The sequence below is a fragment of the Falco punctatus genome (assembly GCF_963210335.1).
Source record: "Falco punctatus genome assembly, chromosome: Z".
NCBI lineage: Eukaryota > Metazoa > Chordata > Aves > Falconiformes > Falconidae > Falco > Falco punctatus.
Window position 1 is genome coordinate 21,150,418 of NC_137586.1, and position 15,506 is coordinate 21,165,923.

The 15,506-nt window shown below is 39.5% G+C and overlaps 1 protein-coding gene across 2 annotated transcripts in view; it reads left to right on the top strand.

The window, feature by feature from the left end:
- RAB3C (RAB3C, member RAS oncogene family) overlaps positions 1-15,506 on the top strand; it is a 158,033-nt gene that overhangs the window by 130,982 nt on the left and 11,545 nt on the right. For both annotated transcript variants that reach the window (XM_080372965.1, XM_080372964.1), the window contains exon 4: positions 9,561-9,685. In XM_080372965.1, coding sequence (XP_080229091.1) covers positions 9,561-9,685 — 125 coding nt within the window. The remainder of the gene's footprint in view (positions 1-9,560; positions 9,686-15,506) is intronic.

Below are 15,506 nucleotides of genomic sequence, written 5' to 3' on the forward strand. Positions count from 1 at the left end.
TGTTGTCTCTTCTCCACTGTCTGTGTAAACATCTGTTCAACTTTTCTAAACAAAAAGCCTGGAAAAGAAGTATGTACTACACATCAGAAAAGGAAAGAAATGCAGTTGGCTTTGACAGGGAATTTGCTTACTTTCATTAATGCTGCACACTTTCAGCCAAAGTACGTTTTGCCTAGGACTAGGTCAGGAGCTTCCACATCAGTACTCTGTCATCTACCTCCATGACAAAAAGGCTTCCAGGGTGTGCAATGTCAGGGTGACATACTCTGTGTCAGGACCTTGCTCTGCCTGAGGCTGTTCTTAGACTTACTGCCAGCTGTTTAAGTGCCAACAGTGGCATACTGGCTGTGCAGGTACAAGAACACACCTCACCTGGTGTGCCTTTCTTCTAAAGAATGGCCATCAGAGCTCAGGCACAGGAGGTGCTGGGGAGGAAGTATACCAAATATAGTGCTAATTTAGAGTACAGTCTTTTTTTTTTTTTTTTTAATGTAGTAAGCGCATAATTATGGTCCTGTTACACTGGTATTGGAAAGTAGTTTCAAGGTGTATTTGACAGCTGGGAGAAAAGCAGGATGCAGAGATTGTGCCAAAGATGCAAAAATTAAGGACATCCAACATGATTAATACAAATTAAATATGCCCTGTAGCCTTCTAGACCTCCACTGTAACTCCAAGTAAAGGGACATACCTAAGAATTACAGTTTGAACCTGAATGTCTTGCCCACAATATACTTACTTGGCCATATACCATTATCCAGCGGATTTACATTTTAGTGTCAGACAATAATCTTCTGACAACAGACACTTGGTACTCTTAGCTGAAACAACACTGTATAGAAAAGGGTTTGGTTTTTTTCAAAGCTAATTCATGGACTATTAAGAAAATTATTTGTGTATTACATTAAAAATGGAATGTAATTCAATAAAGTACTCAGCAGAGGTTTCTGGATAGGAAGGCTCTTCTGTGTACAAGGTAAGAACAGATAGAAATGGTTGATTAGAAAGAAAGAAAAGTCTGATTGATGAATCTCTCTGATGCCTCCCTCCCATCTTAGGTACCACACAGAATTATGTAGTTATCAATGCCGTGTCAGTTCTTACTCCATTGTGTTACATGCAGACCCAGAGTGGACATTATTGAGCAAGCTTATACTTCCATATAACAAATATAGTAATGGATTGTCACTGAAATACTTACATAAGAATAAATGTCATCGACACACAGAGAATATTAGCTCTTACATCTTCAGCTGTTCTCTGCTTTTCCTTCTTTTTTTTATTAACTAAACTTTTTGCAAAACAATATGTCATATTTCCTTGCATAATGTTATAAAAATGTATATATTAAAAATTAGTTCAATTCTGCCTCCAAAAGAACTGGATTCCCTTTGATTATCTTTATAACCTACCAAAACTGAAATGGAGCACATGGTTTTCCACAATGAAGCTATGGCCTCAGAAATTTGTAGTGGGGTCCTCTGTTAGGATAGCTTTTGTGTTTTGTTCACTGGAAAAGCTAGATTTATTTTCCTTAAAATAGATGCAATTCCTAGCAGACCAATGGAAACCTGTGGTGCTCTTGATAATGTGCATTTTGACTAGCCTTCTGGCTGAAAATGAACCAGAAATTTGTTAGTGTCAGACCTGTCATGCAGCTTCTGCATCATCAATTTATCTTCCTCTAAGGGAAGGTTAAATGTGTAGCCTTTCATTGCATGGGTGCATTCCTTGGCTCTGCACAAGGAAGATAAAGCCTGTCAGAAGGAAGAGGTGAGTCACTGGTATTCTTCCGTTTTCTTCAATATCAGCTTATTTCACAATCATAAAGTATTTTTCAATTACTTTGCCTTTCAATCCAAACCAAAAACATAATTTTGTATAAACAATACTTGACACATGCAATATAGCCAGTCCTGGCTGATATTTGTATATTCTGGTCTTCTGCAAGAGTAAAGCGGTTGGTATATCCCAATTTCGCTATTACATCCACTTCTTTACATCCAGACCCTTTTCCGTGGCTGCTTTGTGAAACTGAGGATTGAAGTTTATTTAGTTCATTGTTTCCCTTTCTTTGCCTCCCTCCACCCATGTTCATTACTCCTGTGTTGCTAGAACATCTTAGTCTATTCTCTATTCTGTTAATAAGCACTTGCAGTCAGCAGGTACCGCCACTGAAAATAAGCACTGCAAATTCAGTGTATGTCATCTGTTCTAAATAGAAGTGGAAATGCTAGGGGATCCACTAGATTTAAATCCTCAATGAGAAGGACCAAGGTGCAATTTCCCCACTCCTGTCACAGGTTCATCTATGTCAGTTTCTATTTTGATAATTATTTCCTTTATTGGTTACTTTTCTTGGTTTTTCACTAATTCTTTAATAATTATAAAGGGCTTAATGAATGCAAAACGTAAAAGCATTTGTATTAGCCATGATCATTGAGCTTTTATGGCCCTCAGCTGGAGCATGCCAGAATGATGAAATGAGTAGCAATAGTTAGAGTTTAAAAGCTGCAGATATCCAGATCTTCCTCATCAGTAAGGGAGGAAAGATCCCAAGCCGTTTCTTAAAGCTAGTTCTGTTTCTTGGGGCTGTGTGTGCTCCCAGCTGCTCATCAGTTCAACTGGAATCTGGCAAATGTTAGGATCTTCTTTTCATTTTTACTGATTTTATTACTAATTATTTCTAGTATAATCCTAAACTGCCAGTAACCATGGCCACAAGAAGTCTAGAATTCAAGTACTCCAGGACTCTTCTGCCTTGGTTTTGCTCAGAGTGCTTTGAGTTTTTAACCTTGGCACTGTTTTCGAAGTCCCAATCAAAAAGTTGTGTTGGGGTTTTGGTTCGTACATTTATAAATTTTGGATGGCTTCTCTCCCACTAACAGTGGGTTATTTACTGGGGAACAGATGGAAAGCCTGAGGCTGCCTCTCTCCCTGCCCTTCCTGCAGCAGGGTCTGAGCGCCAAGCCCAGAGCAGCTGGTACAAAGCCACCTTCCAAATGGCCATCAAAACTGAGCATTGTCATCATATAATGTGCTGTATACAATAAGTGGGTGTAGGCCCTATCTCCATCATATCCCCAAGAGGAGTGGGATAGAAAGAGGAGATTGGAAAACTCCAAGATGCAGGAGCACTCCTAAGGCACATAACATATCAGGATTACTGGGAATAATAAGGTTTTAGGAGACATAAAGGAGGGCATGGGGAAAGGAATGGAGCATATAGCATACACTGAAGTAAAGACACTTGGTATTTTGAGGGAGACTTCAGACCCACCGCATGGAAAAGATGGCTTGAACAGGGAGAGTGCCAGAGCTCTTCACAGACAAGGAGGGTGGGAAAGTGCTCCTGACACGATCCTATCCTCTGAAAAGATGGTAATGGCAGAGCTTCCCCTTACCATCCCTGTCTGTGTCAGGGGTTGGAGAGGGCTGTGCCATACCTTCTGACATCATAGGATGGGGACTGTAGGAAGAGGGAAAGACACCCTCCATGGCCTTAATTACAGAAGGAAAATTATATCTTCTGAAAATGCTGGAAAGCAAGCCTTCCTGGTCAGACGTAGCCAAGCATTTGGAGCTATCACCTGCAAGTAAAGGGAGGAAGTTCAGCTGAGGACACTGAAAGCTTTTGAACACACCTCCAAACTCATAGCTGCTTCTCTGACACTCCCTCTCATCAAATACTTAAAAAAAAACTGAGAAAGTTTTAGAATGGATAATTCAGATGCCATCTCAGATCCCAGCACTCCACTGCAACCCCTGATAGTTCAGCTAACGGGCTTTGGAGGCACCATGCTTTAGATAGAGATGGGAGAATTTTAAGGATCCATCAGTGAACTCAATATAACAGTAACTTCAAAAAATGAAACAGTTTTGGTAGAGGTTTTGCTACTTTGGTTTAGGGCTGGGGTTTATTTATTTTCCTTGTAAGATGATGCACTCCAGTTATTTGTATACTCCTTTCTAAAACCAGAACATCAGAAGTACAGCATGTTCCCCGAACTTGCTGAAACAAATATTACACACGGTCCCCTCTGGAGCATTCTCATTAGGGTGCCTCTCTGCTGTCAGTGCACGTGGCTTACTACATAATTCATCTAAAAAGCCCATAGAAACCAGCCCCTCTAGGCATGGCAGGCATACTTGGAGAGCTCTACATCCAAACAGTGGTCCATAGATTGCAACTGTCTCTAAAAATTCATATTCCTGACATATTTACTGTATAATTATATATTTATTGAATATATTTGTTTGCTATCCTTTCTGTCTGTGGGTGACAATACACTAGAGACTATTCCAGGTTAGATTAATGTTTGTTCTGGACATGTATGAGTTAGTAAAAACAGATTCTCTGGAGTTGCAGTCAGAGTGACCCTAAAGTATAGCAGTCAGTGGGTGCAACCTGAGATGTGTCTAGTACAATAAGTGGCAGGTTTGGCTTCTGCAGTAGTTTCTCCAGGGTACAATGCAGTGTTACCCAGGCATAGCTGAGCTAAGTCTGAACTCTTCGGGGAAAACACATCATGCTGGATCTGATGGCTCAAGAGAGGCAAGGCTGCTGTGGCTTCATGTCCCAGGTCCAACCAGTAGTGAGGCTAAAAATGTAGCCCCCACAGGCACGTGCACACAGTATTCACATGTACAACACCTATATATGCATATATACTTGGCCAGCCACACAGATCACAGACAGACACACACAGCGCTCCCACAAACAGAGAAAGCACCAACAGACACATCCTGCTCCCCTGCCTGACAGAGCAGCATGGAAGTCCACTACTGAGAATATATATTTGTGCAGATATGTGTACAGCATGGATCCCTCCATCCACTGGGCTTATACATTTAGTCTTCCCAGTATCTGCCCTTGGATCCCAGTGTCCCCAGTTGCTGGCATCTGGATGTACAAGTCTCCAGTGTTGACCCGTGGTGATGGATTTCATGCCTGGACAGTGGGGCTGAGGCTTTCCTGGGACAGCCCTAGGAGGGGCCTGGATTTGATGTCCCTTTTTTAGAGTCCTTAATCTGGATTGTCACCTGCCTTTGCACCACTGTGCTCCTCTGGACTTATGGACATGCGCCTTTGACAGTCTGATGGCTCCCGCAATATGCCTGGAAACAGCCAGGGCCAGGATATTATTTGGGTTCTGCCACCTGCCATCATCTCTGCTCCTGCACATCTGGATGTGCAGATAAGCTTTTATCACATAATTTAATGTGAACAAGCTGGTTTCCAGAACAGTAACATCACAGCAGTGCTCCCGTATTGCTTTGTGCTGGCTACCTTGCCTACCAGCATCTCAGCTACCTCAGCCAGCCGGGGCTGCATGTTTTTGCGCCCCACTCCATCATGTTGTGCAATACTCCCTGTAAGCTGCCCACACAAGCACACACAGACACCCCGCCATTCCTCACAATTGCTGGACAATTATTTGAAGTTCTTGCATTTTCAGAGGCAAAGGGTCACACCTGCACACTCCTGATTTTTTCAAAGTTTTGTTCTTTCATGGTTGTTTCCAGTCCCAGACAGTCCTTCAATTGCTAGAACCAAGTTCTTTATTAAACTGATTCTTTTACAGACCTCAAACAGAATCTTATCTGAGAACTGAGGTAGCCCTTGAAGTTTGTACCTGATTTTTTCCCAAAAGATAATGTGCTGCAACATAGACCTTTTACCTACTGCTGCTTCTCTGTCATGAAGGTGCATTTCACCATGCTTGGTTATAACCAGAACTGACATTTAATTTTCTTGGCAGACTTGGAGCAGGGTAGTGCATGATACTACTGTCTTTGGTCTTTATAGCAGTGTGTTCACCATTTTAAGCATTGTAGTATTTGCTTTGGAACTTAAGTGCTCATGAGAGGTGAGGTAACAGTGGACAGCTTTGCCTGGGTAACACTGGTTTTAGAAGTGGCAGCAATACAAAATCTTGTTACATTCTATTGAACTAAAGCCCCAATGTTTTCAGAAGAATATTTTGTGGACTAACAACTATTACAAGGCATTTCCAAGGAGCAGAACTAAATAGCTCAGTAACACTGAAGCAGGGTCCATACAGACATATGCCACTGTGAACTGTTTAACTTTGCCTTTTGTTTCAAACAAAGTAGGGGGTTTGTGTTCAAAACACAACTGTGTTCAAAATGAACTACTTTGTTCAAAATGAAATGAAAACACAAAACTCTTTGGAACATATTTTTCACATAGTATTTTGTTCCATGTAACAAAGGTTAAAAGCCTTCGTATTATCTTTAACAGTCTTCTGTCATAATAGTCCAAAACACTTTTGGAGATTTACTGATGTAACTTTGTACTTTGAACCAGTAGTGGAAAATAAAGCACTGTTTCAAGATAAGCATTGCTTTAGTTAGTGTTCAGCAAGTGATCTTTTCTGACAAGGAGTATGGCAGAATGGCAGTACAGGGAGAACAAGTCTTCTGTTGATCACTGAAAGTGATGGATTGTGGAACTCCTGCATTAATCTGCCCTTCTAGTGTCTGTATATTATAAAAATTCAAGCATGTTGCAGATTGCCTGCCTACCATACAACTAGAATGTGAAAGATTTACAGGGTAAATTACTATTGACATATACCATGTCACTGAGACTGAACAAGAATTGCTGCATTCAGCTTACTGAAAACATCAGCTCTGCCTTTTCATGTCTTCAGTCTTCCTGAGGCTAAAGTTCTTTACAAGGACAATTATTCATGTTTTGGATTAATCAGAAACCTTAGTCATTTGAAAGGTTGTGTATGCAAGGAACAGCAAAATCTCTTTTTTAAATGACCTGTGAGCTGGTTTTTGAGGTGAATTCTGGGAATCAAAATCTATAGAAGCCATTGGTGTAAATGTATGTCTAAAAGAAAACATTATAGTGATAAGCATACTATATTCTTTGAATCCAAGCCCCTGCTGAGTTGAGACTGATATTTTTGGATATCAATATTTGGATATCAAAATATTTGGATATCAAAATATTGATATTTTGGGGGATACATTTGACTAAATTTCACAGAGCCAGTTGTATGTTTTGCACTACAGAGTCTTTTGCAAAACATAAGCCTTTGCATTCATTATCAAGGACAAAATCTCTTCTCTTGTTGCTTAAAAAATTCTTCATAACTAGAATATAAGACATAAGCAAACCAGATAAAAAGTCCAAGAACAAAATAAGTCACTTTGCTAATGAGAACCATTTGAATACTCAAGTCTGTAGTTCATAGAATGACAAATCACATCTGGCTGCAGTAAAATGAAGGGAGTTATGTTCATAAGCAAAGAAACTCATGTAAAGCTCTGGAGCGAAAGTTTGCAAAACAAGACTGAATGAATTCGCTTTACACTGATGTGACAATATTTCGCCAGGTTGTATTTCTTCATTCATCAATTTCTTATATTTCATCTTTGCAGAATAAGCAAGTGATTCCTTCTATAAAGCTTAAAATTTTAACTGTATATTTTGCTTTTGAAACTTCTTCAATTTCCTGCTGATATAAGGGGAACAAATTGATTCCCCAAGTCATAACTGCTCAAAGCTGAGTTCGAGTCCTTAATGGACTAACAACCTCTGACATTTGAGCTACTAATATTTGCAAAGTTGCTATGGTGACAAATATAATTCTAGTTAAAAAAAAAAAAATACTCTATTTTGCTTAGCCACAAATTCCAGAACTCAGCATGGTTCCAGAAGAACATTTCTGCCAAAATGAATGCATGGAGCCCTTTTTTCTGAGCAATTGTATCTTTAGTAAAACGTAAGCGTACAGGGAAATCTAACCTCTGCTTTGGTCCCAATACCTTAGGATCACCTACTCAAATTTCTGTAAAACATTTAAAATAGCAGTGTCTGTTTCTTGAAGGAAAGATCAGGGCAGGTCCAAGGGAACAATCTGTAGAACAAAATGCCTGGGGCTTGCTTCAGCTTCTATTTGGTCATTCTGATGAAGTAAAACAACCCTAAAGGCAGTGTGGTCCTTCCTCTTAAATTCCTCTGCCCAGCACTGCAAACCCATCACACATGGCTTAAAGGTGCTTTGGCTCAAGCACAGGGGTCTGGGCCTGTGGGCAATGGCATTGGATCTAGGGTTACAAAGATAACTGCAGCAGTTTCCCCCCATGCCCATCCCTCTGGTCTTGCAAGACAGCTTTGGAGATTTGATCCATTTTCTGTCTTTCAGTAGAAATGGTTGTAGAGACCACATAATGATCTTTTTTGTGCATGCAATATTTTGTAGATAGGGATCTGAATACGTAGAGACAGGGAGACAGCTGTTTTATGGGAAGGGGTCACTAGTGACCCTGGCATCCACACAGACCAGCTTCCAAAACACTTGGGTGACAGATTTTTGAAGATATTTCGTCTTCTCACAGAGACCTAGGGCCCTGATAGACATCAAGATTCTCTTCCAGGGTGCCCTCTCCAAAATGTGTAGTTAAGCAGGTTAGTTGCTATTTCAGTGCACTTTCCCTAGGCAGCTTGTATTGTCCAAGGAGAGAGAGAGAGAGAGATATGCTCTATCTCCCTTGATCATATGGGCACAGGTGAGATATTAAGATCCTACCAAGCCCATGACTCAGAGCCCAAAGCCAGACATAGCCACAAGTCCAAGGCAAAGGGTGAGTGCTTACAGTAAGCTTGCTGCACTCTGCATTACCTTCAAGGGCAGATGCTGCTCTCAGTTAGAAGGTGGTAGCCAGCAGGATCGTTCCTGGCAGAGTCTGGACCCATGACATGGAGCTTTCCTTCCTACAGAGCAGGTCTGAGTACCAGCAGAATGGCAGCAGTCAGCAACTGAGAGGTGATATGAGTCTGCTCCTAAGTTGCCCATTAGCTGCATCCTTTTCAAATTGCAGAAGACAGCTTTGTAAAGTAAGCTGTTTCACCACCAGCATTCAAGGTCTCATGGCGTTTCAAGGCCTCAGATACTCCAGCTATAGCCATGCTTAGGGCTTGTACAATTTAAATGGAATGCAAATCAAAGCTCAAACTCAGTCCCTGACCACGGCTTAATGGACAATGCAAACATTGCTGTCGTCTTGGTAGGTCAAAGGACCTATAGTGGAACATGCTGAAGAGAAAAAAAAAGCAAAGAAGAGTGGCTTTGAAGTTTTGCTGATATATTTAGATCTTGATTTTTAAAAGTGAAAAATAAGAAACAAATAAGCTGTTGATTTTATTTCAAAGCTCTGGGTTTAGATGATAAGGTTTGCTTTTAAATGTGAAAATATTTTTTTTAATTGTGGGAGAGTGTCACCTCTTCTTTCTAAAAATACAGGAAAAAATGTTGATGGCAGGAGAAAATATTGAAAGACTGTCTTAACAAGCAAAAGTAAAATCTGCATTGACATTATTTCTGTAATAACAATTCCTGACAGATACTCCTTAGTTTATTTGAAATCCAAAATTCAACAGAATCATGTTACTCTGGATGTCATAATCACTATTGTCTTTTTTGTCTTGTTACAATTCTGTTTGAAATTGATATAAGGGGAATTTGCTTTGCTTTGACTTCTCTCTCTCTCTCTCTCTCTCTCTCTCTCTCTCTTTTAAGGTCAACTCAAATTAAAACATACTCTTGGGATAATGCCCAGGTTATTTTGGTCGGTAACAAATGTGACATGGAGGAAGAACGAGTAATCTTCACCGAGAGAGGCAAACATTTAGCAGAGCAACTTGGTAAGAAAAGAAATTACAAAAGCTATATGATTGCTTGTGAGAATGCACAAAGTAATGTCATTAATTCCTACAGTACTTGTAATGAAGTGTTCATTATACATTCACTGGAAAGGAATAGTCATATACCACCTCCCATTTCTTTCTGAAGGCTGAGGTATGAACTGCCCTTGTTGATATCACTAATATTGTAGCATCATTAGGATATGTGTCCAGGGATGACCTTGTGCAAAGCTGTAATATGTCTGTCATCTAAAAGTGTCCACAAGACTAGGGCTGGCCTGGCTCAGAGGCTGGCTTAGACTAAAGATATAGCTGAATAAATGTTCCTTATGCTGCTTCTTAGATAGGAATTACATTAAGGCCTTTTTGATAAGTAGCAAGATTTGGTGTGTGTCTGCACATATATATTAGGTTTAGATAGTTACAGCTATAGGCAGATACATCCTAGCCAGGGAAAAATAAGAAAAAAAGAAACCCACAAGCAAACCAACAAGAAAAAGGAGAGAAGAGACTGAAGAAACAGCTTGTCCCAAATGTGAACTAGACTATTCTGCAAGTTGAGAACATTGGGATTATGATTGCCAGTACCAATAATCCAAAACAGAAAGACACCAATATCCAACTGCTGACAGTTCACCTACTACATGTTTACATAGGTGTAAATAACATGAACCTCTGTTTGATAAAGTCTCCCTCTAGGAGGCAACTGTTATCCATACAGAAAATTACAGAGCTGTGAACATCTCTGTTCTTTCTGTTTCTGCCCAGAAGTGATATCCTTTCATACTATGAAATGTTTTTCAGATGACACTGGCCAAACTGTAATGGAAAATCTCCAGAGCATCACCATAATGCTACTACCTGGCCCATTTTTCTCTTTAAAATTTGCTGATCTCTGGAGACCATGCTCAGCAGCTGTGCAAGTCAAGCCCTAGCATCACTGGAGGCTGATTTCTGTGCTGTACTGGGCATGGGTTTGTTACTCTTTTTAATACTGACTGTGGTAAAGGTTCAGTCTGGGAACATGTGTGTAACTAAGATCACCTTGTCACTATTCCTATATAGGTGTTTAGGGGAAAGGCTGTTGTAAGAGTAACTGCACGTGAAACAGAGAGAGGTGGTGGCATTTCACCGTATACCACCAGTGCTGGATCTAATCCCATGCTGGTTCTTAATTTAAATATATTCTATATTATATATAGATGACCTTATTTTTTAAAAATTATTTTTCTAGTTGTACAATTGCTTGTCCTGGTAAATAATTTCATCAGAATATCTTCATATCACATCTGTCTAAATAAACATTGTGTATGTGTAAAAGCACATCTCAAAAGTATACATTAAAAATTACCATAAATAAGTCCTTGAAAGGTGACAAAAAATATTTAACAGTAGGTTATTTCTGGAAAAATTACCAAGACCTGTGAAGACCAGAGTTTCTAAAACTGTTTGCAACAAACCCAAACTGGCTACCATTGCACCTGCTTTAACAGAGGGTATTTTTCTTTGCAGAAGTACCTGTCATATTACCATATTTCTATAATCTGTTCTTCCCTCAGTAAGCATTTCTAATATTTATTCATTTTACTAGGAGCTAGGGAAGTGTATTCCATGAAGAATGAGATTCAAAAAATGTAACTGTACCCCAAATTTAGACCAGTCACTAAAATGCCTGGCAATAAACATAAATTTGAAATGTAGATTTTGAAAATTATTTTATTTTTTAAATTCCATAACTAATCTTAATTTCTCTTCCTCAAACTGTTTTTCTTTAGAATGATTAATGCAGTAAGTTGACAAGAAATCCCCAAGGTCATGAATTTAGCAAGACGAGAAGAAACTCTGCATGTTGTACAGTTAAGAATTCTCAGCTGTAATAACCAATGCTTGCAAAAAAAAGAGTAATGAGATAGATATCAAAACTCATCTTTCAGGCTTTAAAGCAAACTCTAGCTCCTGGGACTTAGAATTCAGTTTTTATGGAAGTAGATTATCCTCTCTTTCCATCTTTATCTACTCTGGGGTTTTCCTTTCTCAGATATACGTCCTGTGGCTACCTCAAGGGCAGATTATTGTATTGGATAAATTGTGGCTCTGATCCAGTATGATGGTTACTGTACTCAGCCTGAATACACAAGCGTTTATATGTTTCCTGTACAGCTGCAATAATTTCTTAAATCTGCTCAGAGATTGTGGGAGGTGCTGTCAGGAAAAGCAAGAATATGAGTTTTCCTGAACTGTAGTCAGTGCTCTGGCCATGCTGGACGGTTTGAAAGGCATGTGTTGTGCCAGACACTTGGGACTGTCTTTTCTTTCTCTGACAGTGAGTTGGTAACATCTCTTGCGGGCAAGTTTTAAAAATAATGTTATAGATTTATGTGTCCAGCAAGGCATTTTAAGACTTTTGGCCCTTTGAATACCAGTCTGCAACACTGATTGCAGCCACAACTACAAGCAAGCACAATGCACAAGCATTGTACAAAGAGCATGTTGTGAAACATTGTTCTCAAGTGTGGTTTTATCTTCAGCTCTGGTTTATTTAAGTCACTGAGAAAATGAATACATGTACATTTTGGGCTGCGTTTTCAAAAGGTCAAAAAGAGCACCAGGCATTTAACCCTCCTGGAAACATGATGTCCTGTTGATGACAGCGTTATCAGCAAATTGTACCTCTTTTGTGGCTGCCGATTTCTTTGAAAAGTGTGGCCTTCAACTTTATTAACAAGGTATAATCAATCATTTCTTTCAATCTCAGTGCTGGCTTATTTCTGAAGTGTAACCCAAACAAGTGGTTTAGATCAACCAGCAATAGGCCTTGTTATATGAGAACGTTTGGCTAAACTAGCCAAGTACCCTGTGGTAGCTCCAAGTACCTCTCCCATAACCCTAATGGAAGTTCACAAACGAGAGAAGGAATTGTTAAGAAAACTGGATTTGACCTTGAAGGGAAATGAACAGAATGTTTATAAAGACAGAATTTGTCTCATTTCCATTTAGATTTTTTAAAATACCGTAGCTGCACGCAGCGGTAGTGGCTGGAAGCAGATGCCTTGTGAAAGGTATGCAAGGGCAAACATACAGCAATACTTTCCTAGACTGCAGCAAATTATATTTGTGTGTCTCATGAACCAAAGGTAATAGCTTTGTATTCAATTGCCCTTTCATGATGATTTTTTCATGGGCTTGTCCAACGATGTCTTTGAAACCATATAAAATTTTAGCCTCCACAACATCTTCTAAATGCGTACAGTTTGAGTTATCTGCTTCTGCTTTGAAACAGCCACTTGCTAGTTTTTTCTGATGTTTCTTTACAGTTGTATTCTGAAAAACAGTGAACAACTGTTTGCTGTTCCCTGCTCTGTAACACAGTTGGTTTCAGAGACCTCTAACATACCCCTCCTTTTTCTCCAGGCTGAAATTACCAGACTATTTCATCATTCTGGACACAAAGATTGTCTCCCACCTTAGCCATTCCTTGTCACCCTAGTCAGTACTTTTTGAAAGTGGTACAGTCTTTCTTCAGAAATTAGTTCATGGCTGTTTAACATTATAGCATACTTATAAGAGTAATGTTAGAACAAGGTGAAAACAGGCAGGATCAAATAAATTCAGTTGAGTCATGTAACTACTTCACAGGGATATCATACCAAGAAAATACAGAAACATACAAACCAGCCAGTAGACAGAACTGATTAATGTAATGTTAATATTGACATGGGAATCACACCAAACACATTTAAACAAATTTATTCACTAATCACTACCAAAAAAAAAAAAAAAAAAAAAAAAAAAAAAAAAAAAGGTTTGGAACATAATATTTGTTATATTTTGTCTCTTCATAAATGTTTAATCTGAGCACTACATGCATTGGCTATTGAGTGAAACCCCAATACAGTCAGCATTTACATGCTTTGAATCATTTTAGTAAAAAAGGCTTGGAACTTCTTGCAAGCAAAATGCATGCATACTTGCCAGCTGTATTACACAGCTTTTCTGATATACACATCTCACCTGAGTTCAAAGCTTCATAAATTCATAAAAGTTCGGTGTCACTTGTCAGAAAAGAAATAAAAAGAATGACTCACAGATGGCATGAATGTCTTGGTTCCTTTTATTTGTGATTTGTATGGTATATTGTGATCTACATTCTGCCAAAGGATTAACAGGCAGAGGTGTACACAGAGCTTTGAACAGACTGAATAACAGCACGTGTAAATGAAATGGGCAGTTACATATGTGGTTTGACATACAGCTTCTCCATTTATTTATGACACAGTGCTGTGCATGCCAATTCAGTATGTAATTTTATGTGTTCTTTGGTTGCTCACATGCTTCTGTACAAGTCCTATCTGCTACGTATGTGCTACAAATTATTTCAACACTCATTAGTCTTTAATTGCAAATACTGCCATTACAGAGTATGTTATATCTTTAGGACCAAGGGCCTTAAGGTTGCTGCAAAAGTACAATCCTGTCATAGGTACAAACCATGTCTATTGTGCTCTTGCTGCACCAGGTACTAGGGGAGTACTGCAAGATCTACCCCAGATATCTGGCCACCTTTTCTGTAAGGTTCTGTTTGTCCTATCCCACCTTTTTTGCTCAAGTTAAGACTCTGGTAAATATAGCTATTGTATCATAGAAATGTTGGCTGGAACAGTTCAAGCTTGTCTTCAAGGAAGCATAGTTATTGTGGGAACACACCCTTGAGGACATCTGTTAAACATAACATCAGGGGTGGTAAATAAAATTGTCTTCGTTGTGGACAAACACTCTGAAACCAGAAGGTCTTCTTGATCACCTGGTGAAACATCAGCATAGCTCTTGTCTGTATTGTCTGTGGAATTGTGCTTAAAATTTGCTAGCTAGTGTGTCCTCTTGATGTCACATTTTTCTCTGGAAGACGAGATGGTGCAGAATGTTTGTCCCTTTGCATATGGGTCTGCTTTCTGGGTTTTTTTCTTCCTTATTTTTTGAAAGCAGGCATAAACAAGTGTTAATAAGTATTGATGAAAAAGCTTTTATGGAGCCAGGGCAAGTGGGAGGCACAGAGGGAACCAAGTCAGTAATTCAGGCTGTTTATGTGTTTGAAGGCAGCTATCCAAACTGCTCTGCATGCATTATAGCTCCCCAGGTGAACAGCAGCACCATGGCAGTGTTCTGGTTGGCCCCTGCTGCTCGAGTGCTCTGTGAGGGCTGCCGAGAGCTTACCAGCTTTCTTTGAGTCAATACTATTGGGAAGGAGATAGATAAGGGAAAGAGACATAGTGTAAGGACAGCAAAGGGAAAAACTGAATTAAACACAAAAATGGCATTTAAATTAGAACATCCTGATGCATGTTCCACAAACATTGTTCGTATGTTCAGGCAGCACTCTGGTATTTTGGATTTTCTCAGCCTCAGTTCTGTTCTGCCTCACCTATGTTCTTGTCTCCTGGGCTTTGTCATATCTTTGCAATAATCTGCTCTGCCTGTCTCATCCAGCAGTACAGATCTTCATGGGTGTGGTAACGTGAAATTCTTTGAGCTCTGTGCCCTGAGCATCACCAGAGAGTTGCCTCACTTCAGGCTTACACTCACATGGAAAATCTCTTCTCTCCATTAATAATGAGCAGTGGAAAAAAAACCTGAAGAAAGTACTAAAAGGCATAGGTCTCAGGCCCTTGTACACAAGCATTTTAGAAGCTTAGGGTGTCTGAGCATTATTAGTAAAATAATTGCAAGATGAGTCAGGAGGAGAGGAGAGGTCCACAGGGGGAAAGGTCTGCAAAATATTCCATAACAAAATGGAAAACAACCAGAATTCAGGTATTTTTTCCAG